Below are 19,518 nucleotides of genomic sequence, written 5' to 3' on the forward strand. Positions count from 1 at the left end.
GTATGTACGCATCTAGGCAGGAAGTGCAAGTACTACTGGAAGCTCATAATTACTCAGAACGTGTCATGGAGTGGTCCACAACTGCAAAAGAAGTAGGTTGTACTCATTTCCTATTTTCATTGCAAGGAATCTTTTGCTTTGATGTTGTAAGAACGGTTTATTTAGTACAAAGGAGGGAGGGACACTTTCGGGGCGTGAACTTGTTTCCCGTGTTTTGTAATTAAAAACCAAGACAAAGTGAGGATGACAGGGTTCGTCACACGACCACCTGAATGAATGTCAGCCTCCAGGGTGAGTCCGCCATCCCTGTGTCCCCCTTACTGTAGGGTTTCTGAGGCTGTGGTGAAGCCACCTGTTGATAGTACCTATTGGGTCTAACTTGACAAAGCCCACAAGATTCTGTGGGAAGACGTGCCATGCAGTCACTACAGGTTTCGGACCTGAAGCATTTGTCTGTAAATTTCCACTCTTCCTTATTTAAATAAGCCCACCGAGGGCCACTTTATGATTTTCCATCCTCTTTTGCTCATAGATCTATGTCCATAATAGCTTTTTAATGATGCCAGGGGAAGAACATTGGTGATTTTGAGATTTCAAGTAATTTTAAGATGACTTTATGTATTTTTTAAATGTTTTTCTTTAAGATTTATTTATTTCAGAGAGAGAGAGAGAGAGAGGGTGAGCAGGGGGAGGGGCAGAGGGAGAGAATCTTGAAGCAGACTCCCCACTGCTGGGCTCGATCCCATGACGCACGAGATCACGACCTGAGCCGAAACCAAGAATCAGATGCTCAACCAACTGAGCCGCCCAGGCGCCACTGCTTTATGTATTTTTAATGTTTACCTTGATGATTAAAAATTCAAAAAAATTATGAGTACAGAGGACTTCCATCTACCATTTATCTTAATCAGGGTACAGCAAACTTTCTATGAAAGACGAGTAAATATTTTTTGGTTTCTTGGACCTAAGGTCTGTCACAACTAGCCAGCTCAACTATTGTAGCATGGAAGTGGCGGCCTAAATGGGCGTGGCTGTGTTCCTATAAATTTTCTTTACCAAAACAGATGGTGGGCCAGATTTGGTCTCTGGTTTCTAGTTGCCGACCCCAGTCTAGATTTACAGATTGTTAACTTTTTTGTGCATGCCATATTTGCTTTATCACATTCTCTCTACGTATACGTAGAAGAAGAATGGGTGTATGCATGCCGTTAACAGTTGTTATTTTGTTTCCAACCGTTTAGGAATGAGTTGCGGGCATCATGATTCTTTTACCCCTAAAGGTTTTAGCATGTGTCTCTTACATGACTACTGTGGAATTACCAAATTCAGGGAAATTAGCACTGATGTAACACTTTTATTCCATATGTAGTCTACATTTAAACGTTCCCCATCGTGCCAGTAATGCCCTCCATAGCCTTGTTTCCTCCTGATTCGGGGTCCGGCCCACCATCATGCTCTGCATTTGATTGCTGCATATCTTTAGTCCCCTTGAGTTTGGAAGCATTCGTCATTCGTTCTTGGTCTTTTACAACATTGGTATTTTTTAAGACTAGAGGCTTGTTGCTTCGTAGAAGGAGACTCATTCTGGATTTGTTTGCTATTTCCTTGGGGTTCAGTTCAGGTTCTGCCTTTTGGGCAGGACTCCTGCCTTGGGGATGCTGTGCTTCTCCCATTTCTGGAGAGGCGACTTTATCACATCTCATTCTTTGTACGGTTTCTCCACTGTAAAGTTGTGACTTTCCCTTTGTAATTAATATCTTTTTAATTTGAGAAATAACCGTGAGGATATTATTTGAAACTGCAGTGGTATGCTAAAATTCCATAGCAGAAGACTGGGCAGAAAATCTGGATGCTAAGAAAGCATGTGTGGTCTTCAGTGAAACCGAATTCCATGACCTGTCTCAGGAGACTTCATGATATGCACAAGGACATAGTTTAGGTGAGGAAGAACTACAACAAGAGAGTGGTTTTCCGGTAATAACTACCTTGATTAATCTCGTTTTTCCACTTCAGTTGTTTTCTCTTTATTTCTAAACACCTTCGCTGAAATTCAAAGAGCTCCTGAAGTCAGAGTTTCCTTTATTGTGAGAAATAGCCGTGAGAAAAGGAGGCCCGGATTTGTAGATAAACATCATGGTGGGAAAGGAATTATCCTTTGATCGGTTCAGAGAAAGTTGATTTGCGCTATGAAATGTCTAAGGCATAACGTTGTTGTGCTGGGTTGGCATGCTAATCCTCTGTGGTTTAGGCTCTGATGATTGTTCAACTGTACTTCCATAGGATGTCTGCCAAAAGATTTCATTATTTTGGCAAGACACAGCGCACTTTTCGACACACAGGATTGTAACAATTTCTATACCAATTTAGAGCTGGAGGGAGTCCATGAATACTTCTAGAGGCAGTAGGGTGCACATATTTTAGGAAATGTATTGAAAAAAAAATCCACTTCCATCTAAAAACCAGATCTATAGTTTCCCAGAGAAATTGCTGCCATTAATTTAGAAAACAGAAATGGTCTTTGGAAACTTTTGTTGATAGCATTATTATATGCTATGAATATATACCTGTATGAAATGAGAAGATGGATTTTTTTTTTTTTTTTTTTTGGTGAAACCCAAAGCTTATTCCTTATATACCCAGGCAACAGTGAAGACAAAAAAATTAAACCATTATTTGCTTTCTTATTATTCAACAGAAATTGTTTTTTGTGAAAGCATATACCGTATGTCCTACAAAATGCACAGTGCCCTCGTCTCCAATTTTCCCTTCTGATCCCACCTTCTGGACACACACGAGAATAACGCCACCCCAACCAAACATAGCTGTTGGAATTTTGGCAAAAAAAAAAAAAATGGTACTTCTAAAACAATTATTGGAACATGTTTGAGAGACTGGAATGGAAAGAAATTTTGTCTTCTTTGGTTAAAAGAAAAAGGGTACGTATCAGGGAAATAGGAAAGAACTAAAATAAATTCTTTTTATTGGTCCTTTAGAAATGGAAGGGAACCAGATTCATTGAGCACCTACTTTTGTGTAGGTACTTTTGTTATAGGTATTTTAAAAGGTTGTCTTTATAAAATTTATTTCAAAATGATCTTCTTTGGCAAATATTATTCCATTCTTTTATGTGGCAGAAGCCTATGGTTCAGAGAGGTTAAAATACAGTTAGAGTGGGGAGAAACCATTTAGCAGGTGGTAGATGAGGAATTGTCCTCCAGGTTGATCCGACTCCAAGGATCCAGGGTCTGTCCCTCGTCCTCAGACCTGGCAGGAATCATCCACTTCTGTGCCCTCGTCAGTCTTATCCATCGACCGAAGACCTCTCAAGCTCAACCACCAGAACTACACGTAGAAAGGAACGTGCATCTGATCACCTTCTCACCGAATGGGAAAACTCTGACTAGAAGAGCCGTGCTTCTCCTGGTCATTGTCTTGTATCTCCACATCCAAATTCTTACATCCTCTGAGTTGAACAGTGAAATTCAATGGCCTGTGTCCAATTATAGACGGAGCTGTGGTCCGAAATCCTGCTAACCAGCCGTTGCCTCTATGGAGATGTTTTAGTTCCCGAGTCTGGAGGGTGTAGGGTTGGGATAGATGCCATCAGAGATTCCTTGCCTCTCTAAGATTCTGTGTTTCCATGTTGTAGCCCCTGCAACATTCTCTGGGACCTCAGATCGACCGATTATTTCCTGTTCTCCTCCATCTTTGGTCAGACCCCATCCACCTGATCCCTTCCTTGTCTTCACCAGCATGTTCCACGTTTGTGTCTCCCTGCGTTCCAGTGTCCTGGGCACAAACACAAAAAGGGGAAACAAAAACATTTTTTGCTGAGCGATGGGAGATCTCCTCAGCGTTGCCATTCTAGCTCTTGAATAGCCCAACTCCCCCCCAGTTCTTGACACTCTAATCTTCCTATTTTCTGTTTCCTTTTTCACATGTAGCCGGGGCTTTTGCTTATAAAGAAACATGACTTATTTTTTTTAACCTTTCTAGATGGTATAGAACTTGGAGGCAGTGTTTTTGTGTAGTTCATAGATTTAGCAGACCCATTACTTAGCATGACACTGCGGTAATTGAATTCTGCAAATATTTATGAAAGGAACGAATGAATGAATGAATGACATAGAAAGAAAGAGCAGAGAAGTTTATAAATGCTCATCATTTCTTCAGCCTTTCTCCAGAACTCCATGTCCACAGTTCCAGTGGCTTGTTGGGCATCCCTGCATATGTGTGTCCACTGGATGCCTTGAACTCACCATGTTAGAGTCTCTGTTGCACAGGTTTCCCTATGTTTGTTTCTCCCCCACACTCCACCTTAGGGACGCCATGGGTTCCTTTCAGATCGAGGTTAGACATTTTGGTGTGTTTTCCTTTTCTCATTTCTCCCTCATTCCTGTCTTTTACAGCAGACCAGTAACTGTGTCCATGAGCTTGCAGCCCCACGTTGCCTTTCCTAGGCTCATGTTCCTTTTCCTTTCATCCAGTGCCCTCTGCCATCTCGATGGCATATCGACACTATAAATGGCAGACAGAAGCTTTGGAAGACATTGCAAAAACTTCTGCTCTGGTTTCATTTGCTACAACCTCACCTCTAGGTGAGGAGTAGTAGGAGTAATTAATAGGAGTAATCCAACTCCTATTCCAATTCTTTTAGGGCTCCTGGAGCCACTTCCAATGTGGCGGTTCCCCCCTTCCACACCACCAAGCAATTCCCAGACTCCAGCGGCGTGTTTGAGAATTCAACTCAATTCTGACACTATCTACAGGGAGATAGCATCAGATACCACAGAACCTGTAAGACTGTCCACCTCGCCCCCAGCTTCATAGGCCAGAGTCAAATCCAGGCCAGAGATAGATGGGAAGTTCCCACGGCTCCCTCCTAGGATTCGATTAATTTCCTAGAGCAGCTCACAGAACTCAGGGGAACACATTAACCCGTTTATTAAAAGACATGATACAGCATACAAATCAACAGGCAGGTGAAGAGATACGTAGGGTGGGCTCCCCAACAAAGGAGCTTCTGTCCATGTGGTGCTTGGGACCCAGCTCTGTGGCACATGGAAGTGTTCTGGTTGCCCAAGCATGAAAAATGTCTGCAAAGGATAAAAAGAACAGTCCCCTGTGGGTTTTTCTTCAAAGCATACGCGCGCGCGCGCACACACACACACACACACACACACACACACGCATATATATATATATATATATATATATATATATGCGTGTATATATATATTTATATATATACACACTTTACATATATGTAGTGTATATATACTATGCATATAAAGTAATATATATATAAAGTATATATATGAGAGATATATAAAGTAATATATATGAAATAAATATAAATATCTATATTATATATAGATATATATAAAGTAATGTGTGTGTATATATATATTATAAAGTAATCTATATAAGTGTGTGTGTGTACATATAGTGTATACATATTAATAAAGTAATCTCTACACCCAACATGGGGCTTGGGCTCAACGACCCCGAGATCAAGAACCGCAGGTACTTCCAACTGAGCCAGCCAGGTGTTCTGGTCCTATTGTGTTTTTATGAAGACTTTATTACCTAGCCATGATTGACTAAGTATTAGCTGATTCAATCTCCAGCCCCTCTCTCCTCCCCAGAAGTCAGGGGGTGGGACTGAAAGTTCCAACCCTCTGATCACTTGATTGGTCCTCCTGTCAATCAGCCCCTGCCCTTTGGTGGGGGTAGGGGTGGGCCTGAAGTCACCTTCCTTAATAACAAGACACCCATTTCACCTTTATGGCTCTGAAGCATTTTCAGGAGCGGTGAACAAAGATTAAATATATTTGAGAAATATATTTCGATCATCGGAATGACCAAATATATATCTATTTTTAAATCATTCTATTGCAGCAACACTCAAGTCATCTTAAACACAAAGTGAGGCAAGCACCTCTCTGTTCTAGGACAGTGAGTGGCTCCTCAATGAATTCCAAGGGCTGTGTTTCCGGCCTTGTAGTTTACTGCGTTTTCTCTTTTAGCTGTCCTGCCTCATGTCCCCCTCCCCCACGTATATCATCCAGGCCCCATTCCTCCTCCTAAATTAATCCAGGAGTCCTCAATTCTCTACATTCCTCTCTAGTTATCCCAGATGGAAGTACCTATCCCTTCTGCAGTGTCTTATGGCACCTTATTCTTCTCTTGGTTATTTTATGCTTCATCACTTTAGACTTAATCGCAGGCCTTCTCCCATGGAGGTTAGATACTGCTTTAGGGTAGAAATACTGCCAATTTCTCCCCATCTTGGAGACTAGATGAATACATCGCACGTAGGAAATACTAATCCTAGTTTGTCGATTTAGCAGATGTTAATTTGAACAGGTAGGGATGTACAGAATGCTGGTGGCTTTGTTTTAATGGGTTCTGTTTATTTAATAAAATGTAATTATGGGTTCTGTTTCCTTGATTATTGGACATGTGTGAAAATTTGAATTTTATAGGAACCTTTTATGCCTCAGAATTTATTGTAATTGCTATTTAGGTAATAGAATTTCCTTTGCTGGTAATGCAATATAAGGTAATATAATTTCCTTTTATGGAAGTGTTTGGTTAAATGTAAGGTATGGACTTTTGTGCTCATCTGTCCAGATGGTAGTTCACCAAAGTGATATCAATACTTTCCCTCTTTGTCAGTACTTTGGCTCCTAAGAGTTGGATCCCTTTGTCTGTGATCTGAAATACTCAGTCTTACTGGTTGTGATTTCATAAGTACCTTGGAATTTGTAACACCTACCTAGGGCATTTTGGAGTTGAATCCTTTCCGAGATCATCATAATTTAAGAATCTTAAAGATTTGCAAGGTACTTTTCAGTTTCCAAATCCCTTTCACATATATCACCTCATTAAGCCTTTGCAGCACGTGGCATAAACAGGGCAGCATTCTGTAACGGAAAGAACATTCCTTTGAGTGTGCCAGAGCATGGGTACAACTTCCAGTTCCTGAAGTCTCGACTATAGTCACTTGCTTTGTTTAGTTAACCTCTCTGCACGGCAGTTTCCTCTGTCTAAAATGTAAGAATAATAGTACTTAACGTTACATACCTCCGTAGATCTGTTATTATGGGACCCCGTTGAACGAATAATTTTCAGGGTGCTTTATATATCCATAAAGGTTCTGGCAGTCTTTGGCGTTCAGTAAAACTTTCCACAAGTTAATATGAATGATTGTATTCTCATATTTGAATTAGCAAATGGAGGCTAAATAGCTTTGCAATTTTTTTTTTAACAGTTGTAGCTTAGACACATGGCAGAGATGGGGCTCAAACCCAGGCAGGCTTTCTGTGCCTCCACTCTGCACCAGCTGCGTTGCCACAGCCCATGGGATGTTCCTGAGAATCTGTCCTGTCGTTCGCACGCTCACCCCCACGTGACTTGTGAAGGATTATGAACGGTTAGCAGACACAGGCGCTCCCAAAGATGAGTTTATAGTCACCTGGAGATAGTGTAACTTCAGTACAACATAGCCTCTGCGAATAACTCAAAAATATAACGTGAGCATTCTTGGGGAAAAGCTGCATGCTTTGCGGAGAAGGAATCAGCGCATGCCGTGTGGATAGCAGTGGTCAAAACAGGTGGTTTGAAGCAGTTGTTGACTGGAGTGAAGGACAGAATGGGTTTTCTTTAAGGAAGAAATTCAGTAACCCAGTGGAAGTCGAGGGACCTTGTGTTTGGGGAACAGAAAAGAGACCAGCTTCATAGAAAGTAATTCATGAGGGGTTGAAGAAGCTGTTTATGAAGGATTTGCTGGTTGACCAGATGTTTTGAATGTGAACCATATACTTTGGGCTTAATTTGGTAATTACTGTCTGATTTTATCACAGAACTCACATTATCAAAACCATGTCTTAGAAGGATGAATGTGACCAAAACATGGAGAATTGTGGCATAATTAGAGGTGACAGTTTTGACTTAGCCTTTACTCCTCTCTCCCAGGCAAGTTCTTTCTCAGGATCAACTCTGTTATTATGACTAATCCACTGCATTTATGTTGCTTTTTTTTTTAAAAGAAATTTTTCAACCTCAGCACTATGAACATTTGGAGCCAGATAATTTTTTTATCACGTTGGGGGCTAGCCTGTGCACTGTATGATGTTTAAGCTGCGTCCCTGGCCTCTGCCTGCTAGAAGCCAGTACATCTCTCCTCAGTTGCTACAAACAAAACCATCTCCAGACATCACCCAGTGTTCCCCGAGAGGGCAAACTCACTCCCATTTCAAAACCACTTACTTAGAGCAATTAAAATAATGTATCTAATATCTTCTGCCCTAAATAAATACCAATAAAATTACCTACACAGCATTGCGCAGTATATGTAGAAGTTGGAAAGGTTTACATAAAGTCAGTGTCGTTGGCTTCTCTGCAAAGTTTGGAGTGCCAGGCGGTCCTGGACAAGAACCAGAAGGCAGTGAGGAGCAGTTGTCTCCTGGTCACTGGCTGACCTCTCCAGCTTTCTGTTCTTCCTGCCACTCCCATCATTCATAACTTACCCTCCTTCGCTCTTAACTCAGTATCTGCTTGGTCCCTGGAGAAATACTTCCACGCTCAAATACGAATGTGCCAACTCCAGGAACTGCCTATAAAAACATTGAAACTTATCAATAAATTTATTTAACAGATGTTTATTGAGCTGCTACTACATGTTAAGAATATCGTAGTAAATGTAACAAAGTTTCAGTGCTCGTGTGTCTTACATTTTAATAGAATATTATATGTACATGTTTTATATTACTGTGTATTTTTAAGTATAAATATAATACAGAATTATAAGCTAAGGAAGTGATATTGCAAATGTATCTTTCTAGATTAAGTGAAAAATAATTGGTGTCTACATTCCAAATGATGATCTACGTGATTAGCTCTGTCAGCTGGTTTTTTAAAATTTTCCCTGAAATTTTAAGTTTTGCTTCGTTTGGCTTGAGACAGTAACGTGGGAAGAAATAATTTCAAATTGTTGATCATCCTAAAGTGTGAAAGCTTAAAACGCTTGCTAAAATAGTAAATTCAGTTACTGGGGTTTTTTTGTTTTTTGTTTTTTGGTTTTTGAATTTGACTAGGGCACTTATTGTTGTGATATGTAGTATGTTCCAAAGCAATTGTCTGCTTGTAGTATTATTTTTCTCATGGAAATGAGATTTGAGTCTGCCCTCTTTCCTCCCCCCACCTGCCCCCAGAAACAGGATGCTTTTTCTTCTTGTTTGAAGTATGAGAGAAATGGTTGCGCTTTTTTTACCCCACTCTGGCTTTTATTGCCATCATCTTACCTGGCTAAGAGCACTATAAAGAAATAGAGCTTTGGCAGATGGATCCTGCAGAGATTTACTCAGATTTCCATATCCAGGCTTTTCTTGCCAGATAGTTTTCACAGAGGATTATTAAAAGAAAATGTTGGCTGTCATTAATAACATTTTGTGATGTATCTTTAGACACTGATGATTACTGGTTATTGGAAATGAAGCAAGCATGCAATTGAAATACAACTTTAAATGAATTGCATATACTGATGCTGGACTTGGCAGATAGCAATGCCGGATTAACAAGAAGACAAGTATGTTATGTATTGCTTCCATTAGCATTTCAAAAGTATGCCTCTCTTTGTAAATGGTACTTGTTTTATATAAGGTATTTGTTCCAGAGTCTGTCAGGAGTAGGATTAGGTGGAATTGTGGAGTCCTCCAAGGATTGAAACTTTTTAATGCACTGATGTCTGTAGTTGTGACAATGCAACTGAGCACATGTGTAGCTGACCTGTGTTCACAATTTATGTTCTCAGCAATAATCCGAAGCAAGATTGACATAATTATGTTGAGACATTGTTAGCTACATTGCATTGAGCAGTTTCCTATGGAATGGATGTTTGTTGGATGTTTTCTGAATAAAATGATAAAGACTTAATTTGTGAGTCGCTGAACTCGTGTCCGTGCAAAATCCCCAGATCTAACGGAGGGGTTCTCCCGCATCAAAGGACGCGTCTCCAACCAAACAAAAATCTCAAGGTATTCTGAGGAATGCCGTTTATTCACTTCAGATGGTCTTGAGAAGGAATTAGGTCTAGATATACTTATTAAGTGACCATTAAACTTTTTTGGCTAGGAGCCAGTGTCTTAAAACAAATAGAGAGGTCTGAGGATAAGGAATCAGACATACCTTTAAGAAACAAAACTAACTCTTGAAAGAACTCATAAAATATGTAAGGGAGACAAGTTTTTTTTTTTAAGATTTTATTTATTTATTTGAGATTGTGTACCTGTGCACAAGCAGGGAGGAGGGGCAGAGGGAGAGGGAAAAGCAGACTCCCTGCTCAGGAGCCTGATGCAGAACTTGATCCCAGGACCCGAAGATCATGACCTGAGCTGAAGGTACATGCTTAACTGACTGAGCCACCCAGGCGCCTCGGGAGACAAGTTTTTAAGTGACTTCATTGCTGTTAGAAAAATGGTGTTCTTTTACAATTGTTATATTGGCAAAAAACTGTGCATCGGTTTTAACATGCTTGGGAGAGGTGGACACCAGGAAACTCGGGACAAGCTTGTGTAGGTCTTGGAAGAGTATCGTGGAAGAGCTCAGTTTGTAAAATTAAAATAACTAAAAAATGAATTGTTCACATGCAGCATTAAAGAATATACAATCTAAAATATTCTTACAAGAAATAGATGGGTTTTTAATGAAAACTAAAACAACGGGACAATATGGACTGTTCTTTTTTTGGAGAGGGAGCGAGAGAGTTTTTTTTTTTTTTTTAAAGATTTTATTTATTCATCTGAGACACAGAGATAGAGAGAGCATGAGCAGGGGGAGAAGCAGAGAGAGGGGGAGAAGCAGACTCCCCGCTGAGCCAGGAGCCCGATATGGGGCTCGATCCCAGGACACTGGGATCATGACCTGAGCTGAGGGCAGATGCTTAACCATCTGAGCCACCCAGGCACCCTGGGAGAAAGAGAATCTTAAGCAGGCTCCATGTTCAGTGTGGAGCCTGATGTGGGACTTGATCTCACAACCCTGCGATCATGACCTGACCCAAAATCAACAGTCACTCAACCGACAGAGCCACCCAGGCGGCCCTATGGACCCTTTTTCCCCCCATCAAATTCTATAGCAGTTCTTTCTGCTGCCCCAGCTTTATGGAGATGTGATTCACAACCTTGTATAACTTTAAGTTGTACGATGTCGTGATTTGATGCACGTGTATGTTGGGAAATGTTTACCACAATAAGGCAGGTCTTTTCCAAGTTTAGTAAGCATCAGAATTTCTTGGAGAATTTGCTAACAGAGATTCCTGGGCCCCGTTCCCAGAGATTCTGACTCTAGGTGCATTTCTGATAAACTGCAAGGTGTTCATATTATCAGTCATTGATCACACTGTGAGCAGCGTTGCTATGACAGATGGGCAGTTGACACATGGACAGTAGAGAGTCTTAGAGTTTAAACTGTGTTATTTTAAAACAGAGGGGGAGGTGACTACCAAGTGGAGTGGAAAACAGTATCGGTATATATGGGTGTGTGTGTGTGTGTGTGTGTGTGTGTATCCTGAATATGGATATATATGTCCATGGATATATGGAGATATATATATATATATCTCCATAATTCTAGAGTATACTTATCTGGAATTGAACTGAGAACTTTGATCCTAATTGGAAAATTTATCAATAATGAAATAAAAATCATATAGATAAAATAATATATGACCTGATAGAGCCAGGGGTAAGCCAATGTTTAGAGAACTGACATTTAACTATATGAGACTCTTCATTTTTGCTAATTAAAACTTGCATTAAGACATAAAATTGAGAATCAGGTCTCTATTCATATTAATGTAACGCTTTAATTTCAACCGTGAAGACTGGCTGTGATCTCTTATTTGTTACTGTATGTTGTATATAGTATAGATAGTATTATATATTATATAAGGTACTGTGTTTTATGTAGTGTATGGTGTTTCATACATATATGTTTGTATATATAAATATTTTCATACATATATGTTTGTATATATAAATAGTTCCGTGGTGTAGCGGTATATAGTATACATAATGTATTTAGTACACACATATATATAGCATTATATTTTATATATTATACTAATACTATATATAGTAATAAGCTATTATACATGTATATATACTTTATTCAACATTACTCTTTATTATTACATATGTAAATATATGTAATACATGTATATATAGTTTATGTACTATACATTATTCTTTCTATTAACATTATTATTGTGATTGTCATTGGATAATGGAGCCTAGTTATTATCTTTGATTTGTTAATATATATGGTAATACATTTTAAACATATATTCAGACTTTATTCTGAAACTCTCATGTCAGTTGATTCAATATATTTAGGTTGATTCAATATGTTCTGATATTTACTTGGTAAATATTTATGTTAAAGTGTATTCAGTATATTTTAATAGAGTGATTAAAGTGGATGCATGTTAATGCTGTTAGATCCATTGGGCTAAAGACATTAGTTAACAATTATGTGTTATGTATAGATATTTAATACAGTGCAGCTTCACCCGATCACCTGCAGGACAGTATATAGACAATAGTCCTATGTTGCCAATTGTAAAGCAAGTTCATGTTAACGTTTCTGAAAAAAACAAAATTCACCTATGACAACAACCTTTAGAAAACATTTTTTTTTTTTAAGATTTTATTTTTAAGCCATCTCTACACCCAATGTGGGGCTCGAACTCACAGCCCCGAGATCAAGAGCTGTGTGCTCCACCAACCCAGCCAGCCAGGCGCCCCCAGAAAACATTTCTTACTGAATACAAGTATCTCCCATCTAAACGGTTCTGCCCGATGGTGACTAGCACTACATTTCCTCCATGTGTGTTGAAATAGACATCTTCTACAGTTTCTGTTCTGTCGTGATGCTCTCGCTCAGATGCCCGTTATACACCATTCAAGTGATGCACTGAGTAGCGGGCCTTCCTGAACTAAGGAACGGAAGCAGGAGTGGAAAAGTAAGGAGTGCAGGTGATTTTCCTTTGGCCCTGTTTCTCATCCATTTCTTTCTTTCCTTTTACTGTTACTCCCCGCCCCTCCCCCCCCCCCCCCCCCCCCCAGTGTCTGGAGCCCTGCAAAGAGTCCTGGGACCTGAGGAAGCAGCAGTGCCAGACCTTCTGTGAGGTAAGGCCGCCCCGCCGCGCGCCCGGAGGTACCCAGGACGCCGCGTCAGCCTGACGGTGCTCCGCGCGGATCACTGGCGTGAAGGGCCCCTGCATTCTGCTGCAGGTTGGGGAGTTCAGTTTACTGCAGGGAGGGGTGTCTGTGTGTGTGTGTGTTGTGAATTCATGTAAAAGGAAAAAAACATTATTGAGCTTTCTTAAAACCTAGCTACCCACCGCTTCCATTATTGGAATCCATTTTATTACACATGCTTAGAGACGAGAACCTTTTCCAAGGTAGAAGCTACTGCTGTCCTTCTGCTTTCCAGCACGGCTGTTGTACGAGTAATTGTCAGCACGATGTTGACATTCTCATGCTGTTTGGGAGAAGCCAGCCGTTTTATTAGTAGCGGGGTTCTCAACATTTTCATCTCATCGTTCACCCTTTGGGCCCCCATATCCTGGCCAGGGCGCTTGCCCGCCTTTAACCGGGTGCGAGGCTCTTACTTGGCCGGTGGTTTCAGGTAGAGAATAAAGGGTGTTACTGTCCCGGACACCTGCTGTCTGAAACTCTCAGTCGTGCTGCAGAGGGGGAAGAGCCGGTTTGCCGGACCGTCTCCTCCAGAGCAAGTCGGGGGTCCAGGCTCTGACGCAGCCTGGGGTCCGCTTGGGTGCAGCCGGGACGACGTGGAGCCAGCCTGCCTGCTGACTGCTGGCCTCTCAAAGAAAGGAGAGTGGGACGGTCCCCGAGGGCTGGTGCGGAACAGCAGTCAAAGAGTCCACTGTAGCAATCAAAGCAGCTCCGTCGAGGGTTGTGGGGAGCGGCCCAGAAGGGAGGCCCTGTGGCACCGGACTAAAATCATGGTCTGGGGCTTCCCTGAAGGGAACTGGAGGCTGACAGGCAACCCTTCCAAGCTCCTGCCCACAGACCTTCCCCATATGCGTGGAGATAAACAAAGGCATTTGTAGTAAATGCGTAAGAGTTACGTTGGGAAGGCACGGAGGACTGGGAAGTTGGAGCTCATCAGGTCCGATGGTTCCCCCACTCTAGGTAGAAAGACCCATCCTAAAGCAAAAGCCCTGAGCCTCACACCTCTTCCCTGCATCCGAGTGCTGCTTTGGCTCGACTTCCCGTGGACGGTGATGAGGGGTCATAGTGTTGTTGGGCTCTTGTGGAAAAGTGTTCAGTATGGCTTTAGCAGAGTGCAGTGGAGGAAATGTTTCTCAGCACAGACGTGATAATATGTGACTTTCCTAATCTCACTTCTTGCTTTGGAAGTTGGACTCAGCATTTTGTGACAGGCTGCTGGAATATGGGTGATTCTCAAACTCTTACATAATGATGTCTGTGTTGTTGGAAGCGCTTCGGACCTGAGGATTTCTGTCACTGAAGTCTTTGGAAGCATTTTGTAATTGTGAACATGAAAATGCCTCAAATAATACACAGGACTGGCAGATAGTCGAAGTTCTGTAGCCCAGTTGCTCTGCAAGGACACTCACCCCTAAGCTAAGGATTGAGTGTTAACTCCCATAGAAGAAGAACCTTCCTACATCTTTGTATCCAGCCCTTTTCTGGGTGGTGGGGGTGATACAGAAGAGCATCAGTCATGGTTTTCTGTCCTCCCTCAAGGGAGCTGACATATTATCCATCCATTTTCCCCAAAACATTTTGGCTTCTTCAGGGATTCCATCCAAACTTTTCCAGAAAGCATATGCTGACCTGGCATTCAGTTTAATATATCTTTGTATGAGTTATCTCTTGCTGCCTAACAAATGACCCCGGAGCTTAGTGGCTTAAAACAACACACATTTATTATCTCACAGTTTCTGTGGCTCAGGAGTTTGGACATGACTTAAACGCATTCTTTGCTTCAGGGTCCCACGATGCCGTAATCAGGGTGTTGGCTGGGCTTGCGTTCTCGTCTGGGGGCTCAGCTGCTTCTGCTGACGGTCTGCCTCCAAGCTCATTGCAGTTTAGTTGTTGGCAGAACTCATTTCCTTATGGTTATAGGACTGAGGTCCCGTTCTCTCGATGGCTGTTGGAAGTTGCCTCCACTTCCTCACCACGTGGCCCCCCAGGCCGGTCACGAGATGGCTATTTACTTTTTCAAGGCCAGCAGGAGAGTCTTGATGTGCAGTCTGCTGAGACCCAGTCTCTATAATGCAACATATGCTCAGGTGTGACACCTCTTCCCCTTTGTCATATTCTACTGGTTAGCAAGTCACAGGTCCCGCCCAATACGCGCACACGCACACACTCATGCACGCAAAGAGAGGTGATGACGTCAAGGGACGTCTTGACTCACCGCAGCTCGCTTTTTAGTAAAAAGCAAATAAAAAGAGGTGGTTCAGGCCCCTTGAGGCACTGAACAGAGCAGATTCATCAGAAATACAACAAAACGGATGAATTGATGCAGTGTCTTGTATGTTCTATAACTTGCCCTCCTACTCATAGTTTGCGTTCTATGCTGTACACAAACCATACATCCACGTAAATTAAAATATGCTGTCGTGGGATCTTGTGGAACGAGACGTACCATGTTTGCGTCATAAACACACAATCCCTTAACATCAGTGACGCTGGGTTGACGTTGTGACACCTGATCCCTGAGAAGGAAGATGTCATTGAAGGTCATCTGAAGCCTCTGTCCCGGGAAATTCCAAATGTGATAGCACACTTCTGCAATGCCTCTTCCCCCTGAAACACCTGTGAGGTCTTCTGAACCAAATCCAGTTGATTAAAATGGGACTCATGTACCAACTGTGATTCGGGCTGTGGTGGGAGGGGTGAATTGAAACTGGAAAGGCAGGACAAGTAGAAGCCAGGTCATGCGAGCCCTTCGTGGGCAGACCTCAGCCCAGTGGTCCCACCGCTCGAGCCCCCCCCCCCCCCCCCGTTCCATTTTAGTTCCTTTCAGCATTCTTCATCTCTGTGTCTTGTTTCTTTCTTTGTTGCGGTAACGTCTGCCTGTGACGTTGACCAAGACCGAATCCTGCAAGACTGATCCCCATTTCAGCATTTTGGAGGCTGATCATTCATTGAGGCAGCCCTAAGACGATCGTCTTCTTCCTCTCACTTATCACGTGACTTGCAACGAGCGCCTACAAGATCCCTGTCCCCACGAACCTACGGAGCTTTCCCTTTGTGAACATTTACACCCACGAGGACTCTCGAGTTTATTGTCCTCCAAGTGGAACAGCTAAACCGTTCGATAGGTTTGACCCCGTGTGTTGATTCGCAAGACACTCTGAGCTTTAAGGCATGGTTTGCCTCCCATTTTTATAAGTCAAGTTGTGTAGGAACACGGCCACACCGTTTGCTCGCGTACTGTCGGAAGCAGGTTTGGGGCTATAGCAGGAGAGCTGAGTACCTGTGATGGATCCTGAGGTCTGTGAAGCTGAGACTGCTTACCACATGGCCCTTTCCAGAAGAAGTTTTCAAGCTCCTGCCCTAAGAAAAACAGCAGTCCTAATCCTGTCACAAAACCTGTCTGACCCTTCAGAATGTTGTTACTTCCTGATCCGTGTGACCAGCACCTGTTTCTTGAACAAAGCTTTATTGTTCTTGGTATTTTAGTCATAAAATCAATTTTCCTCTATGGAAGAGGTTTTTGGAGGCATGTTCATAATCACATACCTAGAACTGGTTCGTGGCTGCCTCACACATTGATCTCTTTAACTTCTCATTTGATTATTTATACAGTTCTGCTTTTGCTCCTTTCAAACTGCTGTCAGAGTTAACGATGTTGTTCCTTAGATGGAAAAGTTAAACGTGTTAGAGCAGGAATCTTGCAGGATTCCTTCTATGGATCACATGGGAGAATTTTTCCCGTGTCAGTTTTTGGAGCATGTTGGGTCATGACAGATACATAGACAGGTCATGCTTTATTGTTTTAGTTTATTAATTAAACATTATCTCCATCTTATTATTTTTTTAAAGATTTAAAAATCATAGTAAACCATTTTTCTTCCTGATCATAAAATGCACATTTCTTCACGTTTAAATGTTCCTTTCTTACAATGGTAAGCATCTAAATTATCAAGGAAAATATTCTTTTTCTTTCTTAATGGTATAAAATCATTACGTCTATTACAATTGCTGTTGTCTTAGTTTTGATGAAACGTGATACACGGTAGTTTGACCTTCTTGCTGGAGGACACACCTCTCATCTTTAATAATGATACTTCTGATTTCACAATATCCCCACCCTAGCAGGAACTCACTGGGGGATGTCCACACTGGCAATGTGAAGTATACGTTAGGGTCGTGGAGAAGCTGAGACCCCATCTGGGTCAGGGACCCACTAATGAGACAGGTGTCCAGGACTTACAGGAAAGCTGTTCTTGGATTCTGACAGAGCCTGTTCTTGTCAGTGTGAACAAAGGAAGAGGAAGAAGATTTTTCACTCAACCGCAGATAGGATTACTGACTCATTTCTTTGTGTTTTTTGCTTTTCAAAATGTTTTCCAAGCTTACTATATTGGATTTTCACAACAGTTCTTAGAAGTTAAGCCTGAATTTTACTCGGTGAACTTGATGGGCTACAAGACTGACTCACCAAGAGGAAATGGTTTTATCTGCCCAAGAGTCCATGTTTAATAGGTAGATGAAGAAGATCTGGAATCCAGGTGGTGGTCCATCTCTTTTCCACTGTACGCTGCCCCAGGCACCCCCTCCTAACTCTACTCTGTGTCCCGTACAGAAGGGAGGATGAAGTTGTACTCCCCCCCCCCCCCCAAGCAGGAAATAAATCAGAGCCTGTTTCTAATGTAACGTTTGTTGGCCAACCATCTGCGCTTCAGCACCCTTGAATAAGAAGGGAGTTTTGATTATGCAAAATCCTAGTTAATTAAGGGCACTTCAAGGAATTGAAGGAAGAACAAAGCTCCTTACCACTTTGGGTGCCCTGGGCCATGGAATGTTCCAGTGGTACTGAAAACACGTCAGAAACTGAAGCTGTTAGGATTTATCACGCTCTTACAGGGGCTTTTCTTGCACTCAAACTTGTTAACCTTCCAGTGCTCCAAAATCCAGTTAGTCTTACAGTCCAGGGGGCATGCGGTAAATGCAGCCCTTCAAAAATGGAAGCTGCATCTTCTGGTGTCTGGGGCACATCTGTAAAAGGGTTAAAGGTACGGAAATAAGTTGATGAGTGCTGAACGAGAAAATGATGTCATATGCCCAGGTGTGTGTGTCGGGGGTTGTCGGGGGGGGGGGGAGGCGGGGGGGGGGGCGGGAAACAGAAGAATCAGCAGAGGTGTGTTGGACGGTGTCAAGGTGGAATCTGTGGGTTTCTTCTGAAAGCTTCACTTTCCACACTGAAATCCCGTGAGTGGCCAGCAGTGATCGTGACACGGGGTGGAGCCTGGGGTGACTGGCAACAGAGCACATTTTCAAAAAATGCTAGTTTTTTGTATTATACGTAGTAAACTTTTATTTTTAGGAAATGATAAGCCTTTACCTTTTACGTTTTCGTAAACGCATGGAAGTGTTCCTTATAATTCTGGATCGTGATCTCTGGGCGCTGGTGGAAAGTGCAGACTCCGTCCCGGTTTCCCTTTCAGTTTAGGGGAGAGTGGGAGTCATGGAATGGAAACATTTCAAGGCACGCTTATGAAGTTTTACAATTGTTGTGAGATTTCCTTTACCTGTCATCTTATAAAGGAAGTTATCCTCATTATATCAAATTTTATAGCCCTGGAAAATGAGAGAGTCAAGCATATTCAGTGACTTTTTAGGGTGGTTCAGTAGTTTATTGGCTAGATGGGACATGTTCTCCGTGGAGTGTAGGCTTTTTCCCCTTATCTTTTTGAAATAGACTCCATTTTCATCGAATTTTTATATGATGTTGGGGGAATATAGAATTATATGAGATTCAATTAGAGGACACTTGATGAGTTTTGAAAGTTAATAAAAAGCTGAGATTGGAGATTATTCTGAATGACTTAAAGACCTATCCTATTGGAAAAGAGGGACAGAGCAGGTAGAAGGAGTTAAGGGAAAATATGCTGGAAATTGTAAGAGCATCAAATTTAAGTAAAATATGAAAGATGCATATACAGCACTTAACCAGTGTCTGAACGTGGGAAATACTGAGTGAATATTAGCCATTTTTACTCTCCAGGGGAGGGCAAGGTTAACACTTTTGGGGAATTCTGTGATAGGTCAGTGAGGTACAGATTGATGAGGAATTTTGTTGTGAGGAGGTGACTGGAAATCCGTCAGAGGGTTTCCGTGGAGGAGTCGTCGTCAATCTCTACAACTCTGGGTTTGTCGAATAGGAAGTACGGGAGGAAGTGCAGACCGAATACACACAACCGTTTGTGTACATTTAGGTTCCTTCTCT

At 42.0% G+C, this 19,518-nt stretch overlaps 1 protein-coding gene and 1 long non-coding RNA gene across 5 annotated transcripts in view; one reads left to right on the forward strand and one right to left on the reverse strand.

Moving 5' to 3' along the window:
• Positions 1-19,518, forward strand: part of ANOS1 (anosmin 1) — a 183,998-nt gene that overhangs the window by 90,318 nt on the left and 74,162 nt on the right. For 3 of the 4 annotated variants that reach the window (XM_027608023.2, XM_027608022.2, XM_027608025.2), the window contains exon 3: positions 13,131-13,193. The exons of the other annotated variant lie outside the window; for it this stretch is intronic. In XM_027608023.2, the coding sequence (XP_027463824.1) occupies positions 13,131-13,193 (63 nt within the window). The remainder of the gene's footprint in view (positions 1-13,130; positions 13,194-19,518) is intronic. 4 annotated transcript variants of the gene reach the window in all.
• Positions 4,968-18,332, reverse strand: LOC113930678. The gene is made up of 4 exons (XR_003522580.2): positions 18,066-18,332; positions 8,535-8,621; positions 6,782-6,929; positions 4,968-5,096 (listed from the first exon to the last, which is right to left on the reverse strand). It is a non-coding gene; the product is annotated as an uncharacterized LOC113930678 (long non-coding RNA).

This window comes from Zalophus californianus, chromosome X (assembly GCF_009762305.2).
Source record: "Zalophus californianus isolate mZalCal1 chromosome X, mZalCal1.pri.v2, whole genome shotgun sequence".
NCBI lineage: Eukaryota > Metazoa > Chordata > Mammalia > Carnivora > Otariidae > Zalophus > Zalophus californianus.